The 10,821-nt window shown below is 36.2% G+C and overlaps 1 protein-coding gene across 1 annotated transcript; it reads right to left on the bottom strand.

The window, feature by feature from the left end:
* Positions 1-2,401: 2,401 nt before the first annotated feature.
* Positions 2,402-4,337, bottom strand: LOC145029684 (uncharacterized). The gene is made up of 2 exons (XM_078978175.1): positions 3,676-4,337; positions 2,402-3,429 (listed from the first exon to the last, which is right to left on the bottom strand). The coding sequence occupies exon 2, from the start codon at positions 3,425-3,427 to the stop codon at positions 2,402-2,404; it is 1,026 nt and encodes a 341-aa protein (XP_078834301.1). The 5' UTR covers positions 3,428-3,429; positions 3,676-4,337.
* Positions 4,338-10,821: the final 6,484 nt, after the last annotated feature.

Below are 10,821 nucleotides of genomic sequence, written 5' to 3'. Positions count from 1 at the left end.
ATAATGGAGGTGGCGATTTAGGCTTTGGACTTTGATTATCCATGTGGTGCCGCTAGTGATGAAAAAGACAAGGAAATCTAGGGCTTGAATTATAAGTTCGACGGTGAGCGAACTAAATGGATAAGGGGGATATGTTTAAGAATTGAGCTACAAGGATCTTCAATGGGTTCGAAAGTCTTTTGATTCCAGGCAGCCGACCCAATTCTATGGAAATCGCTATAAGTCAAGCTTATCGACTATCAAAGGAAGTTCGGTTAGAGCTTGTTCTTTCTTTTTTTCTTTTTGAAGGAACAAGACTCAGAGTCAAAGCTTTCATGTAACGGTGAGTCACCAACTCCGGGAGTAGCTCCGGCGATAGAGAGTAGGGAGGAGGCCGATGGGAGTCTCTATTTGAAAGGGGGTGGTGTAAAGTTGTTGTAACCGGGTAAGGGTAATTAAATGGAACGCCATTTCTTTAACGGTGCAAACTAGAAATAAAAAAAAATATTGGGATTAAATAAAAGCGAGAGTGTATAATAATGGCTTTTATGCTATAAACCCAATTTGTAACCCGTCTTCACACACAAATCCTAAAATTAACTTTGACTCTTTGTGAAATCAAACCAGAAGTCCATAAATTGTTTGTGTATGGGAAGAGCAAGTTAAATCATTATAAGAGTTTGATTAAGTTGTCGAATTTACATAAATAAGAAACATTTGGACTTTAACTCTTTAGATGGCGGACATTAAGTCTTAGGTGATGGGACTGCCGATTGAATCTTTTGATGATGGAAGTGGCGATTTAGGGCTTGGACTTTGATTGTCCATGTGATGGTGCGAGTGATGAAGAAGAAAAAGGAAATCTAGGGCTTGGATTATAAGTTCGACGGTGAGCGGACTAAATGGATAAAGAGGAATAGGTTTAAGAATAGAAGGAAGGAGACTCAGAGTCAAAACTTTCATGTAACGGCGAGTCACCGACTCCGGGAGTAGCTCCGGCGGTAGAGAGTAGCAAGGAGGCCAACAAGAGTCTCTATTTGAAAGGGGATCAGGTAAAGGTATGGGAACAATAGAAATCTTATTAGTTTCTATATAACAAAATCAAAAACCAAAAAATTTTATGAGTTAAAAAAAACAATAAACAAAAGCTAAAAAGAATATGAAGGGTATAATAGTGTTTTTGATTTTAAAAGGGACTAAAATCGCAATAAAATCATACCACAGGATGATCCGAATGGAAAATAAAAGTTATGGACCAAACGTGTAATTTTAATCAAACCACATGAACGATTTCATAAATTTACTCATTTAATTACTAGTTAAGGCCGGATACATTTAATAAACTAATCAAAATGGCTGGATAAGTTGTGCTATTTTACATGTCAATTTGATATGGCAAACGGCCATAACACTCTTTTTTCAATGCTTTTGTACCTAAACCTTCTCACCGGAAAAAAAAATCATAGTTTTTAAATAAATAATCCCAAACACACACACGTAACTATGAAGTTATGGACTGAAACATATATTTTACTTTTTAAAAATAAAAAGCACAAAAACAAGCATAGTATCAGGTTTGCATTAGATTGTTCAAAATCTTAGTAGTTCCAAAAGGTGGCATATTGTGAGTATTTTTACTTATACTATCTTGAAAACTGGATTAGGATGACAAAAACAAAGGTTTTTGAAAGTTAGAAGTCATCTTAAGCCACATCCATCCTCTTTATTTTGAGGTGCTACTTTTGAAGGTGTTTTTTCACTACACTTTTATCTGAAATATCTTTATGTTTTAGGGTGTTGTTCACTGTAAGGGGGCTCTATACCTTGACCCCACTATTCATCATGGTTGGGATAAAACATTGTTATATATGTGCACCCCACATCACCTTACTTGTATTAGATCACCATATAAACCCATTTCAGCGATCATGAATTACAGAAACACCAAAATGATTGGTTGATACTAAAATTACAGTGTCGATCACCAAAAATCACTAAAAGATAATCAGTTAAACCAATCTAACTCCATGCAATGAAACCCCTTGCCACAAAATAGAGTTGTTCAGCCTACTTCAGACTCTAATAAGCTATAACTGAACTACAATGACGAAATTCTAGTGTAGAGCCATGGTGGCATTCACCATGATATATTAATAATCTCCGGGATTTTCAGTTGGTATCAGAAAAGGGAGATAGATATAAATGATGGTGAATGACATGGTGGCATTCACCATCATCTCAATCACAAAAAGCCTAAAAGATAAAACCAAATATTTTATATGAATAAACCAGATGCAATACATACACATTTCAAAGCAAGGGACACCAAATCACATAAAAGGGAGGTACATAAATGATGGTTATCAGCTTGATAACGGAAACATAAATTGCAAAATCCAAATTCACCAAGAGTGGTAACAAGTCATGACTCATCTAAAAGATTAACATTCACAGATTCATGCGGGAAATACCACCCCTCGTATGAAAGAAACAATCCGCCATGTCCACCTCCATTATCAACATCACATCTCGGGTATTGTGACCAAGGGTCAGCCCACAACTCTGGTTTAACAGCAGCACCATGAACCTCTTCACTTATAAAGAAACCATGTTTATAAACATTGAATACATATCCGTAAGCTGAGCTTTGCATCACATAAAGGTTTTCACAGCAACTTACAAGCTGCGGGAAAAATAGGTGCGGATCATCCACAAGAATCTTGGTTTCGAGTAAAGTCACTTTGGGCTCAGGATTGATTGTGAATTCACATAAATTAAAATTATTTGTGTCTACAGTATATATCTTCCCCTTAAAAACATGTAAATCCCTACAAAATTTGAGGACGAAAGTGGAGGAAACACAATTCCATGTTCCCTCATCCTCTATAGAAAACCATATTTGATTCTCGGCTAACACAACAAACACCAGTTTAGAGATTAAAGGTGAAAAGATAAGGACAGAAGTAATGTCTGATACATAATCAGGCATCCATGGGGCAGGAGGGAAATTAAGTTTATGTCTAGTGATAAGATTCACTAGCCAAAAGTCCTTATTGGTTTTCATCCTGAACAAGATCAAATAACCACAAGTTAATCCAATATAGTACATTCCAGCAGAATGCGTTAGTGTGGTTTTGTACACTCTTCCTTCAGAGTCCTCTAGGCGGCATTTCCTATCCTTATTATTATTACAACGGGGAGAGATATCCATCAACATTGGTGGTTTGGATGCCATAAACGTTTTCTTGTAACTAACTGATACTGATCTCCATGACTTACAGACTCCACTCAATGCAATAAAATCGATGGCTCCCAGTTGCATCATAACTAATAAAAGCACATCATGGATGAGGTATGACCGAGGTCCCACATCATCAATCTTCATAGTCTTACTGCTAGATGCATCATCTTTAATCTGGTGTCTAGTTACTCTGTTTGTTGTACTCATTCCTACACTTGCAAAAGACAAAATAAACATTCTTGGTAAAATGCAAATGGCACATAATCTTACAACACTTGTAAACAGAAAAAGAGAAAACAAGCACAAAAATGAATGGGATCCGCAAGTGAAAACAAACAAAAAATATCTACAACTCATACAATCTAATTAGCAGTTCTACAAAGATGAATGCTCTTAACAAAGAAATGGTAGATCAGCTACATGGTAAAAAAATTCCGTTATGTATCTCTCCTTACCCTAGTGTCTTTTTCTGTGTTGATGCTTCTTGTAATCAGGTGTAAAAATACCAAATTTAAACAAACCCTGAATAATCCAAACCATAGTCACATAATTCGCGGTACGCATTGGTACGGGTACGGGTACGCGGTACGCAATTCGCTATGTCCCTGAAATTCGGTATGAAGGAGGGTAGACTCATTTCGGTACGCTTCGGGACGCTCCGGTACGATGTACCAAATATTGTAACAAATTTCAAAACATATTAGATAAACTTAAAACTTGCAATCAAACAAACATTAAAAGTTCAACACAGATTACATCAAAAGTAAAAACAAAACACATAAACTTAAAACATAAAACTCAAACATGTAACATAATCCACTACTCCACCCTTTGTTTTTTTCCATTTCCATTATCTTCGTCTTCCTCGAGATCTTCCCATTCTATATCTTTTAGCCTTGATCCTTCCAATTCCGTAGATTCGGTATCCATATCCCACTTTTTGTGTGGCCCTTCTCGCAACAATGGTTCTTCGTCTCTGTTTTCATAAATGCGATTAAATGCTTCCATTACGAATGTTTTGTGGTTTGTGTGGTAGCGGTGTTTTTGTCTGCGAATTGTCTTCGTTATATTAAACTTAAAGCATAAATTATACATTTCGTCCGTCTGGTTTGCCCAAATTTCCAACTTTGGTTTTAGTATTGGACTTTGACTTGGCTTGGTCCCAATGGTTTATATTATATTTACTTGTGGTCCTACATATATGAAAAGATAATCTTATCTTTTTAATATTTTTTTTGACAAAACTATAAAAATAAGCCTTATGATTTGCATTTTTTCTATAAACATTAGGGATGTCAAAAAGTCCTGTGGAACCCTGTTCGCATGGGGTCTCCATCCCATTTGAGAGAAATTTTTAAAAAAAATTGGGGGCGGGTAAGGTTAACCTCCGTTTTAATTTCGGTGGTGGGGGGGCGAGGATAGGTAATCCTGTCCTGAAACCCCCATGGGGACCCATTTAATAAATTACACATATATTTACATATATTAATTATATAAATATAATAAACTATAACATGATTTTGAGTTTCCAAAATTCATCAAAAAAACAAGTTTTTAAATTGTTAGTATAATGTGAAAGGTAAAAAGTTCACTCCTTTCTCATTATGGTCGTTAGATCTCATGCTTATGGAGTTTAAGGATTTTTTTCAACTAAAAATTGGGGCTTTGATTCATCTAGAGATTTGGACTTCAGATCTAGACCTTGTGAGGTCCCTAGAGTCCAAAGGTCCATGCTTTATTTAGCCATAATAGAGCTTTTGAATGAAAACCCCTTAATGGATCATGTTATTGGCATTTCAAGCCCTAAGTTTCATGCATGGACGTAAAGATTGTGGCTTTACGGGATAAGCGAGCCTTGGGAGGTTAGATCTAGAGTTTGGGGTTGCTTTCTGTAACGCCCGTAGATCCGGGCTAGTCAATTTAGAGACAATAAACATCAAAAATGAGTTTTTTATGGAAGATTATTTAGAAGGAGTAGTCTTAACTAAGTTATCGCATATGTTACAAGGGTTCCATACATATAAAGAACGCCGAAATCCGAGTTATAACGAAGAAGTTATGGCTCGTCGAAGTTTTTCAGCAAAATCGACACGACACAGCGCGACGTAAATAGTGAATTTACGATAGAAGACTTTTTAGCCATAGTAATCTAAACAAAAGGCATAGTATACATTAAACCGACAGCATACATAAAAAAGAACTCCCAAATATGACTTCGTATGGGGAAGTTATGATTTTTCTAAGATTTAGCATAGCAGTGCACAACCCAAAACTCGAATTTTAGATCGAGCAGTTTTTGACCAATGCGACTTAAATGAGAATTGAACATCTTACTAATAGGAACTCAACAACAAAAAGACAGACGAAACAGAGTCAGTATGTAAAAGTTATGAATTTTACGCGGACATTTAGCAGTGTAATCACCTCATACTATTAAATTTAAAATCGGTCGAGAATTAGCCGATGGAGTCAAAAAGGAAAGTTGCAGATCCTATTTTTACCAATGTGTGGATATAAAAAACGTCAAAAATGGAGCTCGTATACGAAAGATATGGACAAAGCTTAGTCGCTATTCTTCGAGCGCGATAAATACGATACAGTTTTTGTAAATCTGAGATAGAAGGAGAGTTAGCCAACGGGGATTAATGAAAGTTGTGGTACACATAAATACCAACGTGTGGATATAAAGAAGGTAGAAAATGGAGCTCGTACTCGGAAGATATGGATGAAACTTAGGGGCTACTTTACTATAAAACTCCTATAAATAAAGGATGAATCCTTCATATTTTCTTCACACCATAAGCCTTTCTTTCTCTCTCTAACTTCTCTCTAGCCTCCCTAAACCCCTCCCAAGTATAGGGAACCTACTTCGCACAAGAAGGAAGGCTTGGAGTGCCCGACGGCTCCAAGAAGAAAATCTTTTGGCTCCGAAACGTTGCTCAAACGAAGCCCGGTTTTTAATAAAAACCCGCTGTAACTGAGCTACGCCTATGCTATTTTTAATATTGCTTTATTTAATTAAAGTAATATTATTAGGACCTTAGAATAGTTATTTGCACTATCAATATGGGTTATATAAATGTCGTTATAATGTCTTTTAACCACTCGCAGTACAGGAAATCTGGTTTGGAGGGCCGCTTGGGTTGCTAGATTCAGAAGTAGTATATGCCGAAATGATCCTTCCCTCCGGTGTTCCATGTCTGGCCCCTGTCTGTACATAGTGGGTGAAAATTATTGTCTAATGCTTATGTAATAGTAATAATAGGTAGACTATTAATTAGTCGCGGTTAACGTTAGACTAAACCCTAGGGATATTGATACTAGGTTTTGTCGATAAAATTGTTTTAAAGTAAACGAAGTGTTGTCCGAGTTTAGAGTCACCACCTCTACAGGTGAGTGCATAGTCCCTTTCATGAACATGATTTTAATACAAGTATTGATTAAAGTATTAAATATATGTTTATGTGTGAGTTATTTGATGTTGCCTGAAATACGTGTTAAAGAACATACCTGATTATATATGATGATTTAGGATAAAGAGTAAACCTAAATTAATTATGAGGAATATTGGGTAGTATCTTCTTACGAGTATGAATGAGTTATACTCAGAAATAGAACTTTAGTATATGTCATTGATACGGGAGCATGGATTAGACATAGTCATTGTCCCTAGTCCGAGAGTATGGATTGGACACAGTCAAATGTCATTAATCCGGGAGTATGGATTAAGACATAGTCAGTTGTCCTTAGTCCGTGAGTATGGACAGGACATAGTTGTTCGTCATTAATCTAGGAGTATGGATTTATACATAGACACTTGTCCCTCACCCAAGAGTATAGAATGGACATAATTATTGATCTAAGAACATGGATTAGATCCTAGAGTATGGACTAAGTAAGAGTTAAGAATTTAAGGTCCGAGAGTATGTATCGTCTCGTTGTGAGGATTAACGGGTTGGGGTTAGAGTTGCTTATGTATGTATGTATATATATATGGTGAAATTGTATATTTTGTGAGTTCTAAATTATATGATATAACATTGTGGGATTGAAGTCCCTATGTACTCACCAGGTTTCCCAACCCGACCCACTCAAGCTTATTTGTATCACAGGTGTCGATACGAAGTTACAATACACTGAGAGATTAAGGTGATATAAATCACTAGTGAAAATGAATGTAAGTTCTCTTTATGCTTATGTTTCTGTATTGACAAAGACATCCCAAGTGTTTTAAAATGAATAAAAAAACATTTCTTCGGAAATGCTTTTATAACGTATTTATCATGTTTTACTAGGAACAAATTCCGCAACATTTTTATTAAAAAAAGTACTCTGTTTTTTATAAAGCATAAACAAAATCGGTCTTTTATGGCCATGAAAATGGGGATGTCACAGTTGGTATCAGAGCATTAGTTGAAGCAAACTAGGAATAAAGATTTATTTCTAGACTTAAACTTAGAATGATAAGCGATGATTATGAGAAGTGTGTCTAATAAATTATTGGTAGTACACTAGAATAGACACAAGCACTAGCTTATTTAGGAAAATGCCTAACATGATTTTATTTGCTAAATGGTTTATCATATGCTTTATATGATCAGATCTATGGTCAGTTGCCGACCAGATCTGGAAAATTTTTGTGTTCAGGTTTCTAAATGTTTAATTACGATATTAGAACTGGCATGTAACTTTTCAAAGTAATAAGGAGGATTACGCGTCTAAACCTTCTCTATCTATGTTCTCGTCTCGATGCATTAAATGCATGCTTCCGTGAACATAACATCATGGTGAAGGCTCTTAGAGAATTGAGTAAATAGAGGAAATGAAAAGGCTTGTGATAATGAATGACACCTATCAGAAGATATCGTAAGAGTGGTATCTTGCCTTTAGAATATGTCAACGTTTAGAGGAGTACGGTACGTCCGAAATACACCTTCGATTGGTGGGATGAAGGAACGATTGGTGTAGTTATTGAAGTTGTCCTATCGTTTGGGGTTTCTGTAACGCCTGTACATCCAGGCTAGTCAATCTAGAGATAATAAGGGTCGAAAATTACTTTTTGACAAAATATTATTTAGAATAAATAATCTTAACCAAGTTGTAGAATATGTCTCAAGGGTTCCGTACATATAAAGAGCCCTAAAATCCGAGTTATAACGAAGAAGTGATGACCCATCGAAGTTTCGCGACGGAACCGCCACGACACCGAGAAGACGTAAATAGTGAATTTATGATAGAGCAACTTTTAGACTTAGTGATCTAAATTAAAGTCATAATATATGTTAACCTGAGAGCACCCATAAAAAGAACGCCCGAATCTAACTTCGTATGAGGAAGTTATGATTTTTCTAATATTTGGCTTAGCAGTGCACGGCCCGAAACTCGAATTTTAGTTCGAGTGGTTTTTGGCTTACGCGACCTAAATGAGAGTTGAAGATCTCATTAATAGGAAATCAATGGTAAAAAGACGAACAAAAAACAGAGTCCGTATGAAGAAGTTACGGATTTTTCGCGGTCATTTAACAGTCTAATATCCTCCTACTGTTAAATTTAAGATCAGTCGAGAATTAGCCGACGGAGTCGAAATGAAAGTTGTAGATCTTATTTTCAAATACGCGTGGATATAAAGAACGTCAAAAACGTAGCTCGTATGAAAAAGTTATGAATTTTTGAAAGTCAGCTAATTTCCACCCTATGTGCGACGCCACGTGTAAGCACCAGGCGAAACCTTGGAGCTTACTGAACACCACGATGTGTTGACACTCCAGGAAGCCTATAAATAGAGGTGTTAGGTTCCATTCATTACTCACACCTTCCAATTTTTTTTTTCTCTCTCTCTCTCTCTCTCTCTCTAAGCCCTAAAACCCCCCGAAAAGCCTAGGGAACCCCCTAGTACGAGGCGTAAGCCTCGGAGCGCCTGACGGCTCTTAAAAGTAGAGCCTCTGGCTCAGAAACTCTGCTTTGGCGGAGCCCGGTTTCCAAGGAAACCCGCTGTATGTGAGCTATACCTACCCTATCTTTAGTATAGTTTATGTTTTAATATAGTAACGTTATTAGGAACTTATAATAAGTACTTGGGCTATTATTATGAGTTATATAAGTATTTTTTAACGCTTATATAATAGTAATAATAGCTAGACTATTAATTAGTCACGATAAACATTAGACTAAACCCTAGTGGTATTGATACTAGGTTTTGTCAAGTGAAAATTGTTTTGAGATAACGAAGTGCTGTTTGAGTATCGAGTCACCACCTTACCAGGTGAGTGCATGGTCCCTTTCGTCTTACACACCGATATGAATTATTTAATATAAATTACGTGCTATGTGTGCATATTGTTTGAACACTTGCTGTCTATGCTGGGTGAAATATTTTATTACACGTTTTAAATGATCTAAACTGTATATGTATTTTATATCTACAAAATGTGTTGGGTAAAACATGGGTAGATGTAATAGTTGCTGTGTGACCAAATAAAATAATGATAGGCCTTGATATAGATGTTATTAATGATCCAGTCATCTAGCGGAGTATAGATGATGACCGCGAACTATTCTAGACAGTCCAGTGGAATGCTAGCAGGCTTACAACTTCTATGTGTTTATTTGAACTGTGTGCTCACCATCAGTACTCCATCCCCCACATGGTTTCCTTATTTGACATAAATTGCTAAGGAACCCCCGAAGCATGTGTTGTCACCCCGATGAAAGTCCTTAGACTAGGTCCCTTGTGTTAGATGATTTAGGGACGTAAAGTGAGGATAACGGGAACGGGTAATCAGGTTTGTTTGGTTTGATAAAGTTAATAAACTTATTTATTGTGAGTTGAAAACCCTATGTACTCACCAGGTTTCCCAACTTGACCCACTTAGTTTTTTTTATATCATAGGTGTTGATATGAAGTCACATTACACTGAGAGATTAAAGAGTTATAAATCACTAGTGATAATGAATGTAAGTTATGTTTATGCTTGTGTTTCTGGATTGACGATGACATCCCAAACGTTTTAAAATGAATAAAAATACTTTTCTTTGGAAATGCTTTGATAACGTAGTTATCATGTTTACTGGGAACAAATTCTGCAACATTTTTACTAAAAGAGGTACTCTGACTTTTATAAAGCATAAACAAAATCGATCTTTTTTGACCGTGAAAATGGGGATGTCACAGTTGGTATCAGAGCATTAGTTTAAGCGAACTAGGAATTTGTAGGATTTCTAGAGTTAAACTTAGAATGCTAAGCGATGATTATGAGATCTGAGCACTAGCTTATCTTAGGAATTATGCCGAAATATCCTTTTATGTGCTAAATGCTTTGTGCCTGATATGCTGTTATTTTTTTTGGATCTATGGTCTGTTGCTGACCAGATCTAGAAACCTTATGTGTTTAGGATTCTAAAGGTATGACTACGATATTAGAACTAGCATGTAAATGTTTCGGATGGATAAGGATGATTTAAACGTCTATACTAAGTAAAGATCTAAATTCACCCTATTCGGTGTAAAGATCAAAATGATGAGAACCTGCAGTGGAGCTGGGAATACGAATGGAAACAGAAACCAACCTCCAGTAATTGAGCAAATACCAGTTGTGGTGGCT

Source organism: Lactuca saligna, chromosome 2 (genome assembly GCF_052625555.1).
Source record: "Lactuca saligna cultivar CGN05327 chromosome 2, ASM5262555v1, whole genome shotgun sequence".
Taxonomy (NCBI): Eukaryota; Viridiplantae; Streptophyta; class Magnoliopsida; order Asterales; family Asteraceae; genus Lactuca; species Lactuca saligna.
This window is presented reverse-complemented; position numbering and strand designations above follow the sequence as displayed.